This window comes from Leptonotus elevatus, chromosome 9 (genome assembly GCF_054856555.1).
Source record: "Leptonotus elevatus isolate MCC_2025b chromosome 9, RoL_Lele_1.0, whole genome shotgun sequence".
Classification (NCBI taxonomy): Eukaryota; Metazoa; Chordata; class Actinopteri; order Syngnathiformes; family Syngnathidae; genus Leptonotus; species Leptonotus elevatus.
In genome coordinates, this window is record NC_141247.1 from 25,995,937 (window position 1) to 26,020,539 (window position 24,603).

The window sequence follows — 24,603 nt, forward strand, 5'->3', positions numbered from 1 at the left end:
TAATGCATATTCGCTGGATGAAGGTAATTATATTATATTATATCTTTTATTTTAGAAAAATGTAATGTTTGGAGCCCAGTGTTTGCAAAAGAGTATAGATAATATGAATATATGTGAGCTTTTTCCAGAATGTCACGATTCGGCCAGTCGTGGGATTCTGGGAAGAGAATATATGATATGCTAGTAAAATGATTCCTTTCAGGATGGTGAAAGGCACAGTTATGCAAATTTAGAACAAATTTAGTCGTGGTAAAAAAATTACCTATTATTGAACAAAACCTATTTGAAAAATAAATATTTACAAGCTCTGTCTTATATTAATGAATGAGCGAATGTCATTCAACTCAATCAAAGGCTGGGCTCTATTTCACTGTCACAAAAATAGATCTTTTCCTGTTCCAACAGCACAGGACCTACGGATCTTAACCAAATAACATTTACTAATCCCAACTAACAAAAACTATCAGGGTTTTTCCTCCAAATAAAATTTATGTGGGTTTATGAGAAGACTAAATGAACATATTTTACTCTCAGACTGAAAGGAGAGACAACATTCCACAACTGGTCTACAAGGCTGCCGGCTATCTCATCAACTGATGATCATCAATCTTATCACCTCCGACCTGGGAGCCACGTCAGCTGACCCAGTGTTCGGTTCTGGAGCGGCCGTTTGGACATCATTCTACATCATTCAACGGATCAAGTCATGCATTAAAAAAAAACACACACACACGCGCTAAAGTAACAAATGCGTTTTGAAAATGCCGCAAATAAAAGTACAAAAGCAGATTGATGGGAAAAATCGCACCGTTGAGTACAAAGTGATGTCGTGGAACAAACTTTTCAAGACCAGCAGCCAACTTTGTGACTTTCTATCCCCGCTAACGAGCTGCTTGACCTTTTATTTGACCTTTTATTTGTCCCCTGCAGATTCATCAAGTCATTCGGCGGATGTTCCTCCGAGAATTCACACACGCAATTGACAATCCTCGGAGGGAATTCGCCCCGAAAGGTCACGCGGCGTCTGAGGACTCGTTCCGTTGTCATCGCATCGCAAACTGACGAAGATGAGGAGGAGGATGATGCAAGCGGGTCGGTTTCCTCTGAGGCTTGCCATCGGCACAACACAATAACTTGTTGTTGTTTTTCTCCTCCGTGCGGACTGTCAATCAAACAGACATCCAGTTTGTCCTTCTTTGGCCAATTCCGCTTTCACTTTGACTTCAGCGGTCAATCAATCCAGACAATCGAATGTGCAGCAGACGCATTGAAAGAATGCTTTCAGTTGGATATGTATGCTTCAGAAGTCATCAGCAGGATGAGAGAGACCCTGAGACGGATGGAAGAATGAATGGACAGACGGACGGATGGACGGACGGACGGATGGACGAACGGATGGGCAGATGGACGGATGGACAGACGGACGGATGGACAGACGGACGGATGGACGGACGGATGGACGGACGGATGGACAGACGGACGGATGGACAGACGGACGGACGGATGGACGGACGGACGGACGGACGGATGGACGGACTGACGGATGGACAGACGGATGGACAGACGGACGGATGGACGGACGGATGGACAGACGGACGGATGGACAGATGGACAGACGGACGGATGGACGGACGGATGACAGATGGACGGACGGATGGACGGACGGACAGATGGACAGACGGACGGATGGACAGACGGACGGATGGACGGACGGATGGACAGACGGACGGATGGACAGACGGACGGATGGACAGATGGACAGACGGACGGATGGACGGACGGATGACAGATGGACGGACGGATGGACGGACGGACAGATGGACAGACGGACGGATGGACAGACGGACGGATGGACGGACGGACGGACGGGTGTCCCTTATTTGACTTGATGTTGTTTATGTCAATCACGCAGCTGCCAGCGCCGTATAAGCGTTCAATGAGAATTGATCAGTTCAATTTGCTCCAATTTGATGAAATCAATCGTAGGCTCCGTCTGCTTTGTTTGTTTTTTCCCGCTACAAGTGAAAGATTCAAAGCTGAGAGAAAGGAAATGAGGTTTTCCAAATTTTGGAGCCGGTTGAATGTAAATCGGATTCCAAAAACGGATTTCTACTTTCAAACCTGCGAATGGTGACAAAGTAACTCACAAAATGTGATTGTAAAGAAATGGAAAGTGTCGACGTTGTGTCGCAAACTCACCGCCGTCTTCTTTTTGTCCATTTCGTGTCCATTTATTTCCCAACTCGGCGCGGAAAAGCGGCCGATCGGATGATGTCACTCTTCAGTCTTTGTCTGCGTGCGCATCAGCGCAGGCGTGTGCGCGCCTGCGCGAGATCCTCCAGTTTGGGCTATAAAAGATGGCTGGAGGGCGGGCATGAGGTCAGAGGTGAATCTACCTGCCACGGACGGACAGGTGAGTCATGACTTGATTCTTGGATTCTGCAAACGCATCGCACATCTTTCAGGCTTTCTACAAACTTGATGAGGAGGAAGCGAACGCTCGCCGTTGACTTAAAGCTCACTTTCAGGTCGCACGCGTTTGATGTCGCTTCGTTACGCTCCAAATCCACGTTAGCCATCTTCGCAAAAACACGCATTTCTTTGAAGAGAGAAGAAAATGGAAGCCGCTAGTACGCGTTATAAGAAAGGATTGTTTGTCAAGAAGGAAGAAATTGCATTTCATACTCAACGTTTGACAAGATTGTCATTCAAAGTCAAGAAATCAAAAAGAGCTTCCAAAAGAGCAACATTTCAACAAAACCTTCTTGGGATCTTTTCAATCTTTCTGAACTCACAGAAATGTTTCAAGCCTTTAACTTCAGTTTTATGCCTTTTTTTTTTTTTAGATCATTTGAACGCAAACTTACCTTACCTAATCCTCAGGTTGATGTATTTCGTATTCATAAAGTATACTCTAAATCAGGGGTGCTCAAGTCGGGCCATCGAATGGATTTGGTGGGAAAGTCGTCAAATGTAAAGAAAATGTCACGTCTTCTTTTTGGACAATCCGAGACAGTTGCAGTGACATTTGGAAAAGACGCAAAATGTCTGCTCATGTGAACTTTCACAACAACAAAAAAAGGCCACATTCCATGAAAAATGTCCAAAAATCAATCAATAATGTCGGCTATTTGTCATTTAGGACCAGGGCTGTTAGAGTTTGGGATTTTTCATTTGGTTTTGGGTTTTAAATGGAGTTTATCTTTCATCCGTTTTATTTTTTGTTTTCTTTCAAAAATACTTGTTCATATATGACTTTCAAACATCTTTATTTGGGTTCATTTATTTCAATTCATTCCCAAAGACTAAAATGAAGGACATTTTTGCTATAACATGAGTTCGTTTCAGTTCGTTTTCATTTTTTTTACAAGCATTTTCGTTTTTATTTCATTTCGTTAATGATGATGATGATGATGATGATGATGATGATGATGATGATGATGATGATGCAGATTTTCTTCAATGCATTGTTTTGAACATTCTTCATTTTTCATGGAAAAACGTATATACAGAATTCCTTTGGAAGACTTTTTTGGCCTGAGAAGCACAAGGTTGCCATTTTGAGATTGAGGAAAAAAAAGCTAACGTAGGTCGCACGTGTTTTGTCGTCAGCGGCCGGCGACATGAGCGTCAGCGCCCTGGCCAACGCCAACGCCAACGCCAACGCCAGCGCCGTCATCCAATACCGAGACTCGCTGGGCAAAGCGGTGGCCAAGAACGTTCTGGTGCTCGTCATCGGCCTGTCGATCAACTCCATCAACGTCAGCCTCATGTACACCTTCTGCAAGCACCAGGTACGACTTCTGGCTCACCTGTTTTCCGGGTTCGGTCACGTTCGCAAGATGAGTCTTGGAAATTTCATTTGAGTTGGTTTTTATTTTGTTTAGAGCTTTTTTTTCTTTTTCATCGAGTAATCGTCCCTCATTTTTTGCACTCGTCTTTTCTTTTGAAATGTTGCGGCTTTGCGCCGTATTGACTTTGGGGGTGCGGAGCCTTTCGCAAGTGTCTGTGTTCAGATCTTGTACTGGAACCCTCGCTACATCCTGTTCTTCCACCTGGTCGTGAACAACATGATCCAGTTGAGCGTGACCGTGGTTCTGTTCGTGGTCAGCTACACGCTGCGCACCATCAGCGCGTGGGCGTGCGCGCCCGTCATCCTGATGGCCTGCATCACCACCGAGAACACGCCCCTCAACCTGGCCTGCATGGCGGCCGAGTGCTACGTGGCCGTGTGTCTGCCGCTTCGCCGCGCCCGCATCTGCACCGTCAGGAGGACCCTGGTCCTCATCGCCTTGATCTGGACCACCAGCCTGGTCTCCATCCTGCCCGACCTGTTTGTCACGCTGGCCGTCCAGCCGCTGGCGTTCTTCTCCTCCAAAATCATCTGCCTGCGGGAGATCGTCTTCCCCGGGCAGCTGCTGCTTAAGAAGCAGGAGATCTTATACATCGTGTACCAGCTGCTGGTGTGGTCGGCCATCCTCTTCGCGTACTTCAAGATCCTGTTCGCCGCCCAGACGGCCAGCAAGGACGCCAAGAAGGCTCGCAGGACCATCGTCCTGCACGGCGTCCAGGTTCTGCTGTGCATGACCACGTACGTGGCTCCGATGCTCACGGAAGCTTTGCAGCGCTGGTTCCCCGAGAACTTCCTCGACTCGCTGTTCGCCATCTACGTGGTGGTGCAGGTCCTGCCCCGCGCCATCAGCCCCATCCTGTACGGCGTGCGGGACAAGTGCTTCCGGAAGTACCTCCAACGGGACCTGCTGTGCAAGAGCGGCCCCGACGCCGCAGACGCCGCAGACGCTGCAGGAATAGGAACCAGCAAGAGCAAAGCAGCCGACGCCTGGAAGAATGGCCGACCGCGACTACCGTGACCGGAGCGCGACGCTGCTCAAACATTCCCGCGTCGTTTGATACTTTGTACAATCTTGGTCCAATTCTGAAGCAGTTACTGTTTGTTGTGCATTAAAGAGCAGTGACATCGACGAGCTGTTCTGTAAACTTGTTTACATTTTCACCGAATTTCTCTGGCAACCACAGCTGTCAGGTTTTTTTCTGTAAAAACAACAGATTATTATTTTATTATTTTTTTTTACAGTGCATGTCCACTAGGGCCTGAGCGATTAATCGACCGATTATTGCCCTTCAAGCAATCGGCCAATTGCGCCAAATGCACGATTATTTGCCCCCTAAAACATCATCGAAGAAAACGGAAGGACCCTGAATGTACCATTTGCTTGCGTATTATGTAGCATCGACTTCACGAGTGTTTTTCCTCCAAATGATGAAGATTCACACACATTTTTAAATAATGGGCAGATTGATTGCTAATCGGTATGTTTTTCTGCCCAAAATCGTCCTCGGCCTCAAAAAATGCAGATCGGTCGGGCCCTAATGTCCACCTGTGTTTGCCCGCCTGCCCTTCCTCGTGTGTCGACCAATCAGTGCCCTCGGCCTTTTGTGTCTTGCCCAGGTGTGTCTTGTCATGCCAATTAGCGTTCGTGCCATTCGGCCCGTTCGCACGGACGCAGAGCCGGCTTCGTTCCTCGAAAGAATCTCGCACGCACAGAAAGGTTTCAAGACGCGCGGACGTCCAAAAGGAGACATTGAGGACGTTTCGCGGCTGCCGAGGCTGGAGTGGCGCTGCAGCGCAGCTAACGGAAAGCGTAGAAGAAGAATCAGCAAAGAAGACCAAAGACCGATCTGAATGGCCGATAGGCCGAGACTTTTGAAGCGGCGAGGCCGCCATCTTGCTCCTCCCGAGAAACTTTTCCTGGCATGCCATCCTACGCATTGCCGCTATCCAACTATATCGAGACATGCACAGCTCGTAATCTGTATGTGGACGTATAGTTTACTCGAGAGTAAGATGGCCGCCTTGTCGCTTCATTGGTGGCTTGCTCGGGCGTATGCGGGCTCGTCTGCTATCCGGTAATATATGCGGAAGGGAGAGACCAGCGCAGGAGGAGTGACAATGGCGGTGTTTCCAGCGCAACAACATTACGCCAAATATTTTGCCGGAGAAGCTAAGAAGGTGGAGCAGAACGACGACGAGGCGGCTTTCCGCCATTGTTGACAGACTGGCGGTTCGCGTAAGAACGACGACATCGCTGGAGGAGAATCCCGCATGCGGCGTCCACATTGGAACCCGGCGGCGGCGTTTTGAAATCTTTCCAGTCTGGAGCCCGCTTCCAAAACGGCGCCAACTGTGGACCAACTGGCCAAACGGTAAGAAACTTGTGCGGACACATTGAAACGGGCTTTGGTGTGGGCGGGGCCTTAGTCCCTTCTTTTCTATCAGTCCATTGTTGCAGGTTTCCATCCAATTGTTTCACATTTTTTAAGCAAATTGACTGAATATGCGACTTGTGTTCTTCTTTTGCCAATATTGAGAAGGGACTCCGCCGCTGTAGGTGGCGCTATACACCGTAGAGATAAAGAAGAAGAAGACCATGAGTTTGCTTTTGTCATTCTTGACCAACCGTAGCGTTTGATTGCTGCTTTCCATCTGAAATGGCATCAACATTCGCTTCTTGCATTCATTCCAAAAAGATTTCACTTTTGTCGTCCCCACAAACATAGCTTACCTTCAGAGGTGGCAAATCCAGGTCCAGGAAATAAAAAGCTTGCCCATGTTTGGCTTTAGCCCCATGTGCTAGCTAGCTTTCTCCCTAGCAGGTAAACGAGCACCATGGGAGCTAGCTCTAGCTGGCTAGCTAGCTCTAGCTGGTGTTAGAGTAGACAATAATTGTATTCTACTCTTTGCGTGTTCAATTAACTGAATGGTGAGATTCTGGTGAAGAAGTCCCTTTGCAAAGGTATCATTATCAGAAGCTTCTGATCACACAAATGAAGTCACCCAAGCAGTGTTCTGTTCAAAAGTGTGTCTCCTCCTCCAGCACACAGTACATTTATTGCAAATCAGTGAATACAAGAAAATCCCCCTCTCCTCCCATCAGCAAGTTCCCATAGGTATAAATCAGATTAGAGAAAAACAATAAAAAATCAGCCTGTCTCTTCGACCGACTGAGACCGGTACCAGGCTACACGCCCTTTTAGATAATAGTGGAAAAGAAACCCGTTGCCCTTCTTTTCTCAGGAGAGAGACAGATAAGAATACAATAGACAATACTATTCATTGAGCTACACAGCTATAACTAAATCCAAAACGGCTAAAATATAAATTGAAACTGAAAAACAATGTTAATAATTCAACATTCCCTCATTTGAGCTCATGAGAGCTCAACACATTAAAAAAATGTTTTTCAATGGTTGTGTGGTGGAAATAATTATCATTAAAACATCCCTTTAGCAGGAGAGGAGATAGTTTAGCCCTTTAGCAGGAGAGGAGGTAGTTTAGCAATCATATGACATTAAAAAACAATTTGATACATTTAAAAGATTTTTAGTGGAATAAGCATAGCATATGTGAGGCTTAACATAAAATGTTGTTCATTAAAAAGTGTCGCAATATATCGGCAGACGAATATGTGTTCTTTGAAGCCATCTCGTGATGAAGTTCTTTGTTGAATGAGAAGATGACGTCATCTTTTTGCAGAACCTGTCACGATCTGTCACGGTTGAAGTTGGCTGTCACGAAACGGAGTGGAGGACCCAAATGCAGGAAGGTAGGAGAGCCACGGCAGTGATGCTGATAACTTAGTTTTAATCAAAAACAAGGAAACACAAAATCACGCCCGAGGGCGGCTAGAACAGCGAGTAGTGTGAGATACAGAGTAGCATCACGGAGTAATAACCCGACACTCCTTGCTGCTTCTGTCAGGCTTTTATCTTGGCCTGACGAGCTAATGGGCAGCAGGTGTGTTTGGCGGGATCCGCCCTCCAGCTGTTTCCCCAGCAACTGCAAGGGAAAACAGAAACAGCTGACCCCAATCATGACAGAACCCCAGAATAGATGGCCTGCAAATGTGATTCTCGTGATGATTGCCCAGGAAAAGGCACTTGACTTGATCCGTTGAATGATGTCAAAACGATGTCCAAACGGCCGCTCCAGAACCGAACACTGGGTCAGCTGACGTGGCTCCCAGGTCGGAGGTGATAAGATTGATGATCATCAGTTGATGAGATAGCCGGCAGCCTTGTAGACCAGTTGTGGAATGTTGTCTCTCCTTTCAGTCTGAGAGTAAAATATGTTCATTTAGTCTTCTCATAAACCCACATAAATTTTATTTGGAGGAAAAACCCTGATAGTTTTTGTTAGTTGGGATTAGTAAATGTTATTTGGTTAAGATCCGTAGGTCCTGTGCTGTTGGAACAGGAAAAGATCTATTTTTGTGACAGTGAAATAGAGCCCAGCCTTTGATTGAGTTGAATGACATTCGCTCATTCATTAATATAAGACAGAGCTTGTAAATATTTATTTTCAAATAGGTTTTGTTCAATAATAGGTAATTTTTTTACCACGACTAAATTTGTTCTAAATTTGCATAACTGTGCCTTTCACCATCCTGAAAGGAATCATTTTACTAGCATATCATATATTCTCTTCCCAGAATCCCACGACTGGCCGAATCGTGACATTCTGGAAAAAGCTCACATATATTCATATTATCTATACTCTTTTGCAAACACTGGGCTCCAAACATTACATTTTTCTAAAATAAAAGATATAATATAATATAATTACCTTCATCCAGCGAATATGCATTATTGTCCTTGCTTGCTTCAGACTTACTTTGCTTCGCTCGATTTCCTCTGGTAGATTTCTTCATATTCAAACTGTGGATTATCACTTCAAAACCTTTTCATTTTTTAATCTACTAATTCGTCTACATTGGTTAATTTCTTAAACATAAACTCCCTCATTTTGACAAAGATCCACTGATTTTTTCAAACACGTCAAGATAAAGGGAGGATAAAATAGAGACCTCATAACTCAAAAGACGTCGTAAATAACACAACCCTCTAAATCAGGCTATGAGGTAAACGAGAGAGCTACAAAACACTACAATAAAAATGAGCACAAGCAGATACAATTTAAGACACTAATATATGATGACTTTGGGGCCATAAAAAATAGAGGTAACCATATTAATCTAATTCAGGATACGAATTACACAAAACTTACAAATATCTACCATTTCCTAGATTTAATCAAACTAAAAATTATTCTCAAACTGCTAATCAACTTCACCTCTTTTACAGATTAGTGGGGCCCATAAAAAACACAGCACACAAAATATTTCTACTCATTTTATCCTATTATTTTTTCTATACTGTAGCTGCAGCTGGACGGAGTCCAGAAAAAAATAAAATGATAATTCCTCACGAAAAAAATAAAAATATATCGTATCATATCGTATTAATTAAATTCCCATTGTACCAATTCAGAAACTGATTCTCCCAAGAAAATAGGCAAAAATTTAGTAGGCTATAGATTGAAATAAATTTTCTCAATGCCTCATTTCAAATTCACATATGTCGTTTTCAATTTCCTGAAATACCTTGCTATAGATCACAGTTCCCCATCCAACACATTAAGAATGCCTTGCATACCACCGTGCAGCATTTTACTGATTGAAGGGTCGCATCCTAGTCAGACCACCAGCTTTTTAAAAGTCAATGTTCAGGGCGGCGGCTGTGTCAGACAAAGTTCAGCAGGCATCAGCGATGAGAGGAGACATCTCTGCAATGAGGCTTGTACACAGTCACTGGGCATTGTGGAAGTTGAGCACCATGTTTTTTGTAGGCACAGGAGGAGAAGACTGTGCTCTGCGGCGTTGACCTTTGATCTCTGCCACGTCCATTCAGACGCTGTCTGCAATGTGGACCCGATGACACATTTTCGGTCCTTCCAGGCGCTCACCTCGACCAACGAATGCACCCGGCTGATCCAATGCACTACAATGCCAGACTGAGGAAATGGGATCATAGCAAGATAGTTCACTTCCTGCTTTCTCAAAAATGTTTCGTAAAAAACAGCTTTTTTTTTTTTTTTTTGAAATACCCCTTCAAAATAGCTACTAGCAATACTTGCAAATACAACGTATCAGCAGCTGGGGCGCATCCCCGTTCGCAGTTTGTAATCAGTGAAGGCCATCAAACCCTCATCTGCTTTGGAACTTAAGCATCAGTTTCTGAAATGACACACTCAGAGAAAAAACAAATATTAAAAATCATTATTATTATATCGACTTCAAAAACATTTATAACTTCTTATTCAACTATCTTACTTCTAGCCACAGCTGTACAGATGTAGGTATAATTATGTTAACTCAATATAGCTCAATACAAAATACTATTATTTTATCATTATTCTTTATTCATTTGCCCCGAAAAGGGAAAGTTAACAAATTAACCATCTTCATCAATTATTATAGTGTAAAAGACTATCAATTCAGTCACTAAAAAATAAATAAAAAATAAAACACAAATTTAATATTCTTCTACAAAAACTCAACAATATCTTTCAAATACTATTACTTATTTTTTTTATTGTTTATCATTCCTCTCTTGCCTAGAAAAGAGAAAAAGTCCCATTACGAGGACACATTATGCTCTAACCCACAGCCCCCTCCTTTTCTTCTAACCTAGAAACAGGGGGGGGGGGGGTCTCAGCATTATACATCGCAAAACCTATTTTACCACATTCCCATTCGAAAAACAAACGCCATCATCACACCAGTCTCATCACACACAAAAACAACACCAAACTTAGTCAAAGATATTGAAGAAAAGCAAACAAAATCTCCATACGCACATTTCTCACTCACAATCACAATAATAGCCCCCACCTTTTAGAAGCTAGGTCACACACTCAAATACATACGCACAGACTCTTTAGTCATTATAAAATAATAAACGGTTTTATTCTATCAATTCGTTGTCTGCAAATCTTATGGCATTTAAACCGCAGTTTTGTACGGTGATTTCAGTAAACGGGTTAACTTATTTCGGAGGGGAAGTTATTTTAGCATCAAAATCAGACACTGTATCATCACCAGCATCTATCAAAGAAAATACAAAAGTCCCTCGTAGCATTTTGTCCAGCGACAGCTTTTCATACAATCGATCCATAGTTTGTTTTTTCATTTTTCATCGACGTTCTTTTATTTCCGCATGGCTGCGACTCCAAGCACAAGTTCCGACTATAAACCAGAAGCACATTCAGGACAAACCATTCTATATCCCGGTCGAAATCGCCCTCCATTTTTGTAGTTTTTTATTTTTTACTTTCGGTTTATATTCTACGCAAGTAGTATTAATATTTATCAATACAGTGACGTCTCACTTTTAACATAATAGTTCAATAGGTTAAATTTATTCGACAACGTTTAAACAATGTCGACAACGTTTAAACAATGTCGACAACGTTTAAACAATGTCGACAACGTTTAAACAATGTCGACAACGTTTAAACAATGTCGACAACGTTTAAACAATCTACAGGAATAACATAGATGGCCACACAACATACACACACATAAGAATCACGTGACCTCTCGTTTATACACAGCGGTTATCCAATCCCGCTGAGCTAAACTGTCCTCAATATATTGCAAAATTTTTGCAAGCCGCTTATTTTCAAAATAACTTGTCACGCGCTATCGAATTAAACCGTAGAACAAAAGTAATTCATACGGTAATCCTGACCTCAAAACTACAAAAGTAGAAGCGCCATAAATAAAATAAAAACCACGTAATCTCTCGATTGCAAATACAGCGACACAAATCCAATCATCGCTGTAATCAACCTGGACCCCTCAATACTGTTCAATTTCAAACAGGCGCATTTTCAAAATAACTTATTACGTGTAAATGGACGTTCTCAATAAGAGTCATGAGCAAATATCGATTAGTCCCCAATCGGCCAAACTGCTAAAAAAGAAAAAAGCTGTGCGCTACCATAATCTTCGGAATCCTTAGTGGAAGAAAGACTTCTCACGTCATCCGGCAACCCTTTTATTCAATATATATTATGGTCTAAGGATTCTTCGTAGCGAGACGAAAACAAAACAAAACAACAACAAAAATCACTACTTCATCCTGCATAAAAAAAGCTTTCTCTAGGTGTGCACTTACGTCACTTTTTAAATACACCACCCCACGACGTGTCCAGTTCAATATCGTAGGAATTATCCCAACTCTCAATAAAACGACATCAAACTACAACTTGTTCACACAGACCTCATGTAAAAATTTAGACAATTTGGAAGACGAAAAACCAGTTGCAGCGGTCCCAAACAGACAGAACCTCCCTACGTGGATAAAAGTCTCCACTTACCGTACTTTATTTATTTAGGCCTAGAAGTTCCGCCCGTCCGGAAACGCCGCAGCTCGCAAACCGTCAAAATACCACCATCCGTTAGAATTCAGCGTCGGAGGTCACCATTTGTTAGAGTAGACAATAATTGTATTCTACTCTTTGCGTGTTCAATTAACTGAATGGTGAGATTCTGGTGAAGAAGTCCCTTTGCAAAGGTATCAGAAGCTTCTGGTCACACAAATGAAGTCACCCAAGCAGTGTTCTGTTCAAAAGTGTGTCTCCTCCTCCAGCACACAGTACATTTATTGCAAATCAGTGAATACAAGAAAATCCCTCTCTCCTCCCATCAGCAAGTTCCCATAGGTATAAATCAGATTAGAGAAAAACAATAATAAATCAGCCTGTCTCTTCGACCGACTGAGACCGGTACCAGGCTACACTCCCTTTTAGATAATAGTGGAAAAGAAACCCGTTGCCCTTCTTTTCTTAGGAGAGAGACAGATAAGAATACAATAGACAATACTATTCATTGAGCTACACAGCTATAACTAAATCCAAAACGGCTAAAATATAAATTGAAACTGAAAAACAATGTTAATAATTCAACACTGGCTAGCTAGCTCTAGCTGGCTAGCTAGCACATGGGGCTAAAGCCAAACGGTGGCAGGGTTTTCATTTTCTGGATCTGGATTTGCCACCTCTGCTTACTTTACCGTCCGACATTGCTTTGAGACTACAAACGTGCGCCGTGTCTCCGGTCTTGCCAGCTGTTATTCGCTTTTCCCTTTTTTCGGTATGCTTCCAAATCCATCCCCTCAAAGTGTAAACACTTTTTTTGAGAAGTTGGGGCCCTTTTTTTTCATTTCTGGTGTTTCCATTCAATTTTATTTTCACGTTTTTTGAAAATGTGAAAAAAAAAATGGATGGATGGAAACCCAACGACACCCTAAAAAACGGATTGGTCAAATCTCGCCCAAAAGATGTCCAATTTGACCAATCTCGCTGGTAGTTCAAGTCCGACAGATCCTTTGGATGGCAAGCACTCTCGGACGGCGGCTGCTTTCAAACAATCTCAACTGCTGATTGGCCAACCGATACAAATTGCTCATTGTGACCACGAGATTGGTTCGTCTGTGTTAGAAACGGATGCTTTTTGCGGGATTGCCAACAAAAAGTACCAGCGATGGCCACGCCCACCTAAATGGGGCGAAATTCGTTCTCCGCATTTTGGTGAGCAGCAGCAGGGGTCGCGCTCGGGAATCCTTGGTGATCTCAGCCCTCGTAATGCGGAGTGTCAAGCGGGGAGGCAAATGGCTCCCATTTTGAGAGCCTTTGGCCAGAAATTGAACCCACGACTTCCCAGTCTCAGGGGAGACACTGAGCCCGGTGATCTACATCTCGGCACGCATTTCCATTTTTGAACCCTATACATCGTGATCGTGACATTTAGAATACAAGAAATGAATGTAATCAATCAATTCCCAAGCGATTGATCTGGACTTACTTTCGAAAGTAATCAATGCTATTGGTTGTTTGGCTAACCAATCAAATGGGTTTGCTGGTCACGGTCAACGTCCGACCAATCTATTGTTCAATCAAGCCGATGTCAGCTTGAGCAAGTAGATTGATAAAAATAAAATAATAATTGTTTTGTAACCGATCCATTTTTTAGAGTGTGATGTTGACGTCATGCTTTCTCGTGTGCGCACGTCTTTGGCGCGCTTGACTTTTGAACTTTGTTGTTTTTCCTTGCCGCGCTTTTGTTTCATTCAAGTAGGCCACACCCGCAAGGAGTGTCAGAATGGGTTCCTCTTGGGGCCGGCGTCCTGCATGTTTTGGATGTTTGCATCTCGTCAGCGGACGCGTTGATTGTTTCTCCAATCGTGTTGTCGAGATCGCAAGCGTTGGCTGTTGCTGAGCAGCAGGCGGCGCCCGCCCATCAACGCCGCCTGCAGCGTTTGCGCTTATAAACACAAATGTTTCGTTGCCCTTCAGACGACGACGACGACGACGACGACGACGACGACGACGACGATGGCGATGATGACGATGGTGTCTTTTTACAGTCCGCTCCCCTGAAGCCAAACGACTGACGTGCTAATTGATGTATTGTTGATTTTCTTTGCATCCGTCAACTGCGATGAGCTCGTCTTCCTCTTCCGGCGACATGAACTCTTCCGCCAACGCAACTTTGCCACCGCAGGTACATTCGCGCACTCGCCACTCTTCATAAAGCAGCATTTTGAGACCACCTGACTTCAGATATAACGATTGACCTTCGGCCATATTGCGCAATGCAGATATTTTGAGATATTTCTTCTTTTGGAAAAAAGAAATGAAATTGGACAGAAAGCAGGGAAATATTTTCCCCTCCTCGACACCGAAAAAGGATCAACGCAAAATAAATGACGAGACGCTTTCTGAGTAACAATGAAAGAAAATCTTTTGCAGAAATTGTGCTTTCATATGTTTTTAAAACAAATACAGTTTGGGCTGAAAAGATTTCGTTTTCCAATCCTGATTGTTCCACAAAGCATCTTTTTGTTTTGTTCTCGATTGAGGTTTGGAAAAACCTTCTTTCAAAAAAGACAAAGACAAAGATTTGCCTGTTAATTGCTAGCTTTCTACATTATTTGAAGGCGGCTGAAGTCCATCAATTTGTTACATTTGATGAACATTGGATTAGCGTTTGCATAAATATGAATTTGTTGCGCAAAAACGCTGCATGAGAGCAAATGAAATGTGATGTGAATGTTGGACAGCCAACAATTCGAAATAAAGGAAATGTGAGATCGTGGAATGAGCGGCAAATGGACAAAATGGGGCTCGCCATCATCAATATGATGTAAGTATGTTGTATGATTTAAAAGTGTGTACTAAGATGATGCGAAGATGCATCATAGATTTGAGCTGGGCAAACATGAAATATGTAAATATTTGCTGTACAGGCGTGAAATATGATGATGATGATGATGATGATGATGATGATGATGATGATGTTGCAAGTTTCTCATCAAGTGGCTTTTTTCTCAATTGTTTTTGCACATTTTGTATTTGTTTTGAAAAGTGAAATGTTGACGCGGACGCACGCGCAATCCGAACGTGGAACGACGACGTGCTTTTTGCACATTTTGCTTTGACTTGCGTCCTGTTTTGTCGCGCGCGCGATTTCCCAGCAGCTTCTCGTGTCTTCTCCACTTTCCGCTTCGTCAGCTGGCGTCTTTTTCTTTCACTTGCTGTCACATTGTCTCTTTTCTTCTTTGTTTGTGCAACTTTATATTGACGGCGCTTGTTTGCTTTTTTTGCCAGCACAAAAACCCTCAACTTAAAACAAACTGTTCCCTTTTGGCAGTGGGAAGCCTCGAGATCCAGAAAGAAGCAAAAGAATGCAAATCAATATCCAAATGATGACTACGGTTATTCAGTGTCCAACGCGTGCACGTGTGCGCGCGCGCGCGCGTGTGTTTTTGACTCAGGTGCTTCTGAGAGACAGTTTCGTCTCTGCGCTGGTGAAAAACCTCCTCGTGGTTCTTCTGTGGTTCTCGCTCACGTACATCAACGCCGCCTTCCTCGCCACCTTCTTCAAACACCAGGTAGGCGCGCGCATCCCGACGCCTTTGCTAGCCCCGCCCCCATTGGTTAGCCCGAGCCAATTCCAAGCTAAACCGCCAAAGCAAGCGTCGACCCCCAAAAATCTGGTGCGAGCCATTTTTGCGACCGTCCGCAAGGTGCGGGCGGCGGGCGTCCGCCATCCCGCCATCTCGCCATCCCGCCATCTCGCCGCGGCGGGTGCCATCCAGGTGTGCGTGTGTTTTGTGCAGACGTTCCACGAGGAGCCGCGCTACATCCTCTTCGTCCACATGGTGATCAACGACAGCGCTCAGCTGAGCTTCAGCGTGGCCCTGTTCCTGCTCAGCTACATCGCCTTCCGCATCCACGTGTCCCTGTGCTGCGTCTTCCTCTTGCTGACCGTGTTCAGCACCAGGAACACGCCGCTCAACCTGGCCGCCATGGCGGCCGAGCGCTACGTGGCCATCTGCCGGCCTCTGCGCCACCGGCAGCTGTGCACCGTCCGGCGGACGTACCTGAGCATCCTGCTGGTCTGGCTGGTCAGCGTGACGCCGGAAATCAGCGACCTGTGGGTGTTGCTGGCCACGCGGCCGGCCGGCTACTTCCTGGGCTCCGTCTTCTGCCTTCGCGCCAACGTCTTCCCCGACCCGGCCATGACGCGCAAGCGCGTGGCCGTGGATTGCTTCTGCTTCCTGTGCGTCTTCCTGACGCTGGCCTTCACCTACGTCAAGATCCTGGCGGCGGCGCGGCGCTCGGCCTCGGTCCGGAAGGGCCTGGCCGACAGGGCCCGCAACACGGTGCTGCTGCACGCCGTCCAGCTGGCCATGTGCCTGCTGGCCTACGTGTCGCCCGGCGTGGAGCTGCTGCTGCTGCTGGCGTTCCCGGGCCACGTGCGGGAGATCCGCTACGTGGGCTACCTGCTGGTCTACATCCTGCCGCGCTTCCTCAGCCCGGCGGTCTACGGCCTGCGCGACCGCAAGTTCCGCAGCTACCTGCTCCGGACGCAGAGGTCCTGCTTGGCGCCACGCCGGAGCGGGGAGCGGCCACCGGGGGGAGACCTCCGCTAGCGCTTTGGAGCGCTTTGGAGCGCTTCGGAGCGCTTCGGCGCCGATGATCCTTTCATTTTTATTGCAGCCATGAATTAGAAGGAAAAAAATTGACATCCATTTTTCTTGTCTTTCTGTTTTATCACATCTTTATTTGTGCTTCTTCTTAATAATATCAATTCCAGACGATATCGACGCCGGTATCGGCAATTCTCTCCGGTCGAGTACTTGTGCTGGTATCGGTTGCGCTCAGAATGTTTTCTTTCATTTGGATGGTGTTACTCGTTGTTATTGCATTTTTGTTCATAAAATACTTTAGAAATGTTCGTTTCAATGTTTTGGTTTCTGTTTCTGATGTGTTCATCACATTTGGAGCTTTTTTCATTGAAATGGCTGCCGATACATTTCCAGTTATGAATGTGTTTAATAAATACATTGAATGTTATTTTTATTCATTCAAAAATATACAGTCCGAAAAGATATCGTTATTAACAATGGTAATGAAAAGATCAATGGAAAATGTTCCATAAAAGTTTTGCCAATTCAAATGTTTCGTAACGTTGTTCAATGCAAATGCAGACGTTTTGAACAAACGCGACCGTTGGAATGTCAGACTTGAATTGAGGCTTCTTGCCAATTTCTAAACATGAATTCATTCATTTATCAATTGATTGATTTTCATCGTTTGGATTTGGTTGAAAAAGAAGAAGAAATAAAGTGAAGATTTTCGGATCATGTATTTTGGGCTTAACTTGAAACGTTATTGAAGTGGGGAGGAATGAATTTGGGGTTCCAACCTGCGTGGTTGTTTAGGGAGGGACACAATTAATTGACGGACGCATGGACGACAGAAGGAAGGAGCTCACCTTGCCCAGGTGAGGTTTTTTTCCGTTTCTGTTGAGAAGATCCACTTGACGACGTTTATGCGGCCGATGAGGTAAAAGTTTCATTTGCTTCCGTAATTGTTTCATGTCAATCTTCTTTATTTCTTGAGTCTCGTCTTCGTCCCGACGGCATTGTTGGGTGACGTGCGGACAACATTCAAAGAACCGGGTTGAGCCCCGATTGAACTGGAAGCCATCTTTGCTCGGGTTTCTATTCGTCTTCTGGCAACCGTTTGCAATATTGGCCACCTTTTGTCGATATTGCAACAAAAAACACACTTTTGCAGCTGCAAAAGTCATTTGGCACATCAACAATGTCTAAAGTTTGTTTTTCATTGCTTTCACGTTCTCGTCATTGAAAACGGTTCTTTTCTTTCAACAATATGGCAAACTTGGAACGGCAGGCCAAATGTTCGCTCCACGTTGGCTGCGCACTTTTTGCACTTTTTGCACTTTTTGCACTTTTTGCACTTTTCATGAGCAGAGAGCTTCCTTTCACCCAGTCGGCCGCCATTTTGACTTGCGACTTTTAGCCCGCACAATATTTTTCCGGATTCATGATGAGGATGAAAAGGGCTCTATTTTTTTTTTCTATAAATTGGATTTTCTTTTTCTCCTTCTCGCTCCTGGGTGTCATTCTTCTCGTGGCCACGAGATGGCAAGCATGCCCGGAAGTCGTCACGTCATCACAGCCTGCAGGTTTTGCTTGCAAATGTTTGAATGCGCTCCGCTTTCATCCTTCACCGCAGCAGCCTCGCTTTTGGAACGCTCATCTTGGGCATGATTCGTCAAGATGGCACCTTTTTAACGGGATTGTTTCAACGCAGAGCAAAATGTACACAATCCTGTGCGATGTTTCGCTTTTGCATTATTTGCGTGTTGAAAGACTTTCAAAATGAAGTTCCATGAACGCTGTCAAAAGACGCCCGTGCAATATTTCGCGGGCGGATTTCTCTCATGCATTTCACGTGTCGTGGGTGTGCACAAAAGACACGACGGATTTGGGAGGGACAAACTTTCTATTCCTATTTCTTGGCACTTTGTCGCTCCGCCTTCCGCTGCTCTTGTCAAATAACAAACCACAAGTATTTGTAAGTGGTTTATTGGTTTAAGGAAAATAACGCAAATGTTTTTCATACCAGAGTTACACATTTGTCCTTCTTCGGTCGCGCAAACGTCACGCAAAAGTCACGTCGGGAGGTTCGAATGGTCGAGCGGTCGTCGGCATGACAACCGTCCAAAGCGTTCAAACAACAACGTCCTTCGAAGTCCGCACGCGAGTTCTTGTGTTCGGCTCCACATTGTTGCTCTCATTGATGCTTGATTTCTTGTTCCTGTTGCTGCCGCTGGCCTCGTCGTCGTTCTTGTTCCGCTTCTCCTTCTTCTTTTTGCTCTCAACTTTGCTGTGGTCTGCTCGTGCTGCTGCTCGTCTTGCAATTCTGGTCGCCGCCGCCGTGGAGGGGGCGGGACTCGCGCGTCTCCCCGCCTCCCGCGCATCACTTCCTGTTGAGCAGTTGCCGCTCCAGCTGTTCCAGGCGTGCGCTCATCGCCGTCAGTGGACGCCGAGACGTTAAGGAGCAAAACCTCGGGGGACTTCCGATCAACAGGTTTTCGTTTTTTTTGCCGTCCCGAGTGAGGGTTTGAAGCAAACGTGGCTTTTATACGTCACGGCGGATCCATTTGTACAATTTTAAAAATGCAATGATGCCATCTAGGGGCAGAAAAATGACCTCAACACAAGTCAATATCACCCCTCGTTTTTTACAGTACAATACGTCTTTTTTTTGATGAATTATTATGAAATGACCGTATCGATGACTAAAAGATGCAGCCATATTTCTATTAGTTGAACACCCCCCCCCCCACACACACACTTTTATGCTAACAAGCAGGAAAAGGCAGGAAAAAAAGGTTGATTTTAAAGGAGAGTGCGGTGCCAGTGAAGATGAGCGGATTGCTCGCACGACAAGGATATGCGACTGCGTGATGCGGTCCAGGTTGCTGATGGCGGCCCGCTGGAAGTCCACCAGATTCTCGCAGGCGCACGGGTCCTTCACCTCCAGCTCGCCTTGACTTTCCTCTGCCGACGTCAAGCAAAATCAAGCCGGGAAAAACCAAAGTCCAGCTTTCCACCCTTTCTCCTACCGGGACACACGTTGAGTTTGAGGTTGAGCGCGATGGCGCCGATGGCGCCGAAGTCGGAGGCGTAGTAGAAATGCTTCTCCGGGGGCTCCGAGGCGATCTCGCGAAGCTCCTCCTCCAACGCTTTGCCCACGCCCACCGCGTACATGACGACGCCTGCACGGCGGCGAGCAAACATCACAAAGTCGGCATCGTGACACGGCGCGAGGGGAAAGGGGGGCAAAAGGGGAGGGGCAAGCCATCGGAATGAAAATAGGAAGCAGACGGTGAGAAAGCGGAAGAAAAACTGGAAGCGAGGAAAAGCAGGCGGGAAGTCGACTGACCGGCTTGTTTGGCCGCCTTGGCAAAGTCGCTGATGCGGTCCTGCGAGCGCCCGTCGGTGAAGACCAGGCCGATCCTGGGAATCCCGCGGGCCGGCGGTCTGGCGCCCTCCGCCTCCGAGAAGCTCCTCTCCAACATGTGCTGCAGCGCCAGGCCCGTCATGGTGCCCTTCTCCATGTACGCCATCTGCACCCGGGCACAAAACACTTCCTGTCTCCGTCCGTGCCAAATAAAAGCCTTCCCGTTGGCTCAAATGAGAATTCCAAATCTTTTCTCTCGCCACTCTCCGCCGTCAACCTGTCAAAATAAAGCCTTTCCTGTTTCCAAATGCAACTTTTCTTGGGAACTCCGTCCAGTTGACATTTACAAAATAAAAGCCTTCATTTATGCAGTCCATTTGTTTTCAAAGAAAAGAGTGACGCTGTGCGAGTGTGTACATTTCAAAATAAAACACTTCCTTGTTCCATGGCTTTAAAAAATCAAATAAAAGCCCGGATGCCACGACGGCATATTAGGGCCGCGCTTCAATATATGATTTTTTTAGAGCACGGGGACAAAATTCAGAGGCAAAAAAAACTCAGAAACGTGCGAGAAATACACTCGGATGTTTGTGGCAATAATTTTGGGTTGGGTTTTCAAATAAGGAGGTCGTAATTAACGACTTGCTTCAGCAGCAATTAAGCACGTCACTTTGAAGCGTTGCGTACGGCCGGCGACGAGGACGGCGCGCTTTGCAAAAGGTTCACACCCGGACGATCGAGCGTTTAAGTTCATTTGTTCAATATTTACGTTTCAGGATGACGATTTGCACATTCCTACGTTTTGCTTGTTTTTTGTGTACAAGCGACCGAGTTGATGGAATCTGCCGCTGTCCGTCGCTCGCTTGCATGGACCTAAAGAACGCTAGCATCTGATTGGTTCGTGTTCGTCAGCTGATGAGGGCATCGGGAAATGTGGCTTGAGCTGCCGAGTACGAAGAATAAAAGTTTCAATTAAGAATGAATCCGTTTTCATCCTGCCTTTTTTTTTTACCACCAACCGATCCTCACGTTAAGCCACGTGAATTTTCGCAGTTTTTTTTTTCTGGCAAATCTGCCGCTTTATAAATTTGCCCCCACCCTCTAAAAAGAAATCGATGTATTCATAGCAGGCCCCAAATACGCCGTCGTAGACGCCAACGTTGTCGGTTTCCCGCCAATGTTCGTTCAAAGTTGCAAACGTTTGCCTGAAATTTCCCTGCGGCAAGAACGAGCATTATGAACATTTAGTTCATGGCTGGCGAACTTCTGAACGAACTCTGACAGGAGCGGCCATTTTCTGCCTTTTTGCCTTCAAGCTTTTCTTTTCTTTTCTCTTCTTTTCGCTCGCTAGCATCGGAAGCAAACGTCTTCCTTCCTGCCTTGAGCCATTTCAAAATAAAATCCCCACAGCGAACCTTCATGACGGCAGCTTTGATGTCATCGGCGCTGTGGAACTGGCCCAGCGTGAACTCGGTCCTGACCCGACTGGAATACTGGACCAGGCCCACTCGGGTCCCGTGCTCGGACACGTCCAGCGTGTCCACCACCTGCCGGAGAGTTGACGGCGCGCGTGAGCTGAGCCGACTCCGATTGGGAATCGAAACATTTTCGTTGCGGTGGGACCTCGTTGACGAACTTCTTGACCAGCTGGAAGTTGTGCGGGCGGACGCTCTTGGAGCCGTCGATCAACAGCACCAGGTCGACGATGGCCGACTTGCACGCTACAAATGGGAGCAGATTGGACTTACGATACCATATACTTTTTTACAGTGGCCTAAAACGTGCGTCCCGCAAACGGCGTTCAAGCCTTTTGGCGTGCTTCTTACTTCCGCAGCTCTTGCCGTCCTCCTGCAGGAGTTGCTCGTCGGGGCACGTGCAGTAATACGAGCCCGGCGTGCTCACGCAGCGATGCTCGCATCCGTGATCCAGCCAGTTGCACATGTCCAGTTCTGCACGCACGCACGCACGCACGCACGTCTCGTGTCAGATGACATCACGAGTTGCGTTTCCATCCACACATTTTCATTCAAATTCTCAAGAAATGCTCAAATCAAACGCTAAAAATTCAAAAAAGGCCCCAAAATTCACACAAAACGCTTTTGACGCTTGGAGTAATTGGATTTGGAAGCATATCGAAAAGGGGAAATGCAATTTGGGGCTATGGAAACGGGTTTTGCCAATAAACGCGGACACGTGGCACGGTTTGACCGGATATGACGTCGCGCCGACGTTTGTCGTCACAAAGCAATGGCGGACCATGAAGTCATCCAAAAAAAAGCTGCCACCGTTTGGCTTTAGCCCCTTGTGCTAGCGAGCTAGCTCCCATGGCTAGCGAGCTAGCATCAATGGCTAAATCCAAACAGTGGCACTTTCTGGACCTAAATTTGCCACCTCTGAAAGTATGGAATGTTTGGGGGGGCGACGGAATGTAAATCTTTTTGGATTGGATTAAAGAAGCCAATATTTTAGATGGAAAAGGGCAAAGAAACACTTCCTGGTCTTCTTCTTCTTTTAAATGACTGGTGGATCACAGCTCTTAATGATGTATAGCGCCACCTACAGCGGCGGAGTCAATATTCGCAAAAGAAGAACAGATAAAAAGGGGCAGAAGTCGCATATTCGTTTTGCGCATTTCAAAAAATTTGAACTGATTGGATGGAAATTTGACTACTGACTTGTTTCTCACAAAGAGAAATATGCAAGTCGATGCATCAATAAATATTCAGGCCAAGCAATAAAACATTCCAATAAATGAAAGTCATGTGAGTCAATACCAAATAAATAACAAAATGGCTGTCAAAAAATGTGAACAAATTGTCAAATGTGTCAAAGATGACATTTCAAACTCAAAAGTGTACAAACGGACGTGTTTGCAAAAAGCGTACGTACGCGCGCACGTCTTCTTGTCGCGGTTGAGCGCGAAGCCCGGCCGGCAGTCGCACGTGAAGTTGCCGGGCGAGTTGACGCACATCTGCTCGCAGTCGTGTTTGCCTTCGCCGCACAGGTCGATGGCTGCCACGCACGCACGCGCACACACGCACACGCACACACGTCGATGAATCATTGCACCGATTGGGACAAACCACAATAAGTCGTTTTGTTTTATGAAACAAGCACGTGATAATTCAGTGGCATGTAAAGAAATCTGTCCATCCGGATTGGATCGTTTCAAGCTTATGTTGTGTCTGCCTTGGCCACCAGGGGGCAGTATCATGCCGCCGCGCAAGAACAAACGAAGAAGAATGAGACTTCTTCGAAAATTTTAAGAAGCGTTTGGAGCCTTTTTTCTTTTTAATTATTATTTAAAATTGTCCAAATCTCTGATTTCATCATATCAACAGTAATTGTTGACTGATTTGCGTAGTCCTTCATTAAGGATTATCTTCTGTGTTTAATCAAAGTTTGACATTAGCAAACATCAGTTTTACTTTGTAAAACAATGACCCAACCGCTAAAATATGTACACCCATCCCCCGTTAATTTGTTTTGTTTTATTTGAATCACTTTGATGACTATGAAGTACAAATTAAATATCAATCACTGGTTAACGGACAGTAATTAGGAGGAAAAACGCTTTTACATTTTAATGCAACATTAAAACAAATCCGATGAATCGATTGAATAATGGTGAGATTAATCGATTCTAAAAATATTCAGTCAAGAGCATTTTCAATTGATGTTAGCATTAAGCTAGCAGGCCGCGCAAATTCGGCCAATTCCAGATAACCCGTTCGCCGCTGCCTTCGTGTATTGGGAGTGTGTGCGTGTGTGTGCGTGCGCACATACGCGTGCACGTCCTTTTGTCGTGGTTGAGGGCGAAGCCCGGCCGGCAGTCGCACGTGAAGGCGCCGGGCGAGCTGACGCACATCTGCGCGCAATCGTGTTTGTCTTCAGCGCACAAGTCGATGGCTGCAAAAGAAAAAAAGAAGAGAAGAAAAAAAGAAAAAAAGAAGAAAAGAAGAAAAGAAGAAAAGAAAAAAAGAAGAAAAGAAGAAAAGAAAAAAAGAAGAAAAGAAGAAAAGAAAAAAAGAAGAAGAAAAGAAAAAAGAAAAAAAGGAAAAAAGAAGAAAAGGAAAAAGAAAAAAAGAAAAAAAGAAAAAAAGAAGAAAAGAAGAAAAGAAAAAAAGAAAAAAAGAAAAAAAGAAAAAACAAAACTTGAGCAATTGACAAGCAAGCGGCGAGCGGTAACTGCTAAAGCTAGCCAAACATCAAAAAGTAGCAATGTGGCCAAAATGTGGCCAAAATGTGGCAAATGTTTCACCCCAGCAGGTGGCGCCGTCGTCCATCAGCCGGTATCCGTCTTTGCAGCCACACCGGAATCCGTCCAGCGCGTTCACGCACTCGTGCTGGCACGTGTGATTGCCCGAGGAACAAAAGTCCAACACTGAGCCCCGCAA

General features: G+C 45.3%; 3 protein-coding genes across 13 annotated transcripts in view; 2 read left to right on the forward strand and 1 right to left on the reverse strand.

The window, feature by feature from the left end:
* The first annotated feature begins 3,623 nt into the window (after positions 1–3,623).
* LOC147168987 (odorant receptor 131-2-like) lies at positions 3,624–4,871 on the forward strand. The gene is made up of 2 exons (XM_086084297.1): positions 3,624–3,794; positions 4,017–4,871. Exons 1-2 carry the CDS (start codon positions 3,624–3,626, stop codon positions 4,869–4,871), a joined length of 1,026 nt encoding a protein of 341 aa, XP_085940423.1.
* Positions 4,872–15,252: 10,381 nt separating this feature from the next.
* On the forward strand, positions 15,253–17,438 carry LOC147168988 (odorant receptor 131-2-like). The gene is made up of 2 exons (XM_086084792.1): positions 15,253–15,816; positions 16,045–17,438. The coding sequence occupies exons 1-2, from the start codon at positions 15,610–15,612 to the stop codon at positions 16,858–16,860; spliced, it is 1,023 nt and encodes a 340-aa protein (XP_085940918.1). The 5' UTR covers positions 15,253–15,609; the 3' UTR covers positions 16,861–17,438.
* A 1,371-nt stretch (positions 17,439–18,809) lies between these two features.
* Positions 18,810–24,603, reverse strand: part of matn4 (matrilin 4) — a 35,120-nt gene continuing 29,326 nt past the window's right edge. For 9 of the 11 annotated variants that reach the window (XM_086084782.1, XM_086084786.1, XM_086084784.1 and 6 more), the window contains exons 8-17: positions 24,468–24,590; positions 23,993–24,115; positions 23,096–23,218; positions 22,033–22,155; positions 21,830–21,927; positions 21,622–21,753; positions 20,189–20,372; positions 19,869–20,021; positions 19,699–19,803; positions 18,810–19,278 (exon numbers count right to left, since the gene is read on the reverse strand). In XM_086084782.1, coding sequence (XP_085940908.1) covers positions 19,220–19,278; positions 19,699–19,803; positions 19,869–20,021; positions 20,189–20,372; positions 21,622–21,753; positions 21,830–21,927; positions 22,033–22,155; positions 23,096–23,218; positions 23,993–24,115; positions 24,468–24,590 — 1,223 coding nt within the window. In that variant the 3' untranslated portion in view covers positions 18,810–19,219. Of the gene's footprint in view, positions 19,279–19,698; positions 19,804–19,868; positions 20,022–20,188; positions 20,484–21,621; positions 21,754–21,829; positions 21,928–22,032; positions 22,156–23,095; positions 23,219–23,992; positions 24,116–24,467; positions 24,591–24,603 lie in introns of those variants that run through there. The other 2 variants (XM_086084788.1, XM_086084789.1) reach the window with 2 other exon arrangements.

Coding starts and splice junctions, on each gene's coding strand:
- LOC147168988 (XM_086084792.1), top strand. CDS start 15,610: ATGCAAATCAATATCCAAATGATGACTACGGTTATTCAGTGTCCAACG. Junction 15,817..16,044: donor CCACCTTCTTCAAACACCAG/GTAGGCGCGCGC, acceptor TGTTTTGTGCAG/ACGTTCCACGAGGAGCCGCG.
- LOC147168987 (XM_086084297.1), top strand. CDS start 3,624: ATGAGCGTCAGCGCCCTGGCCAACGCCAACGCCAACGCCAACGCCAGC. Junction 3,795..4,016: donor ACACCTTCTGCAAGCACCAG/GTACGACTTCTG, acceptor GTCTGTGTTCAG/ATCTTGTACTGGAACCCTCG.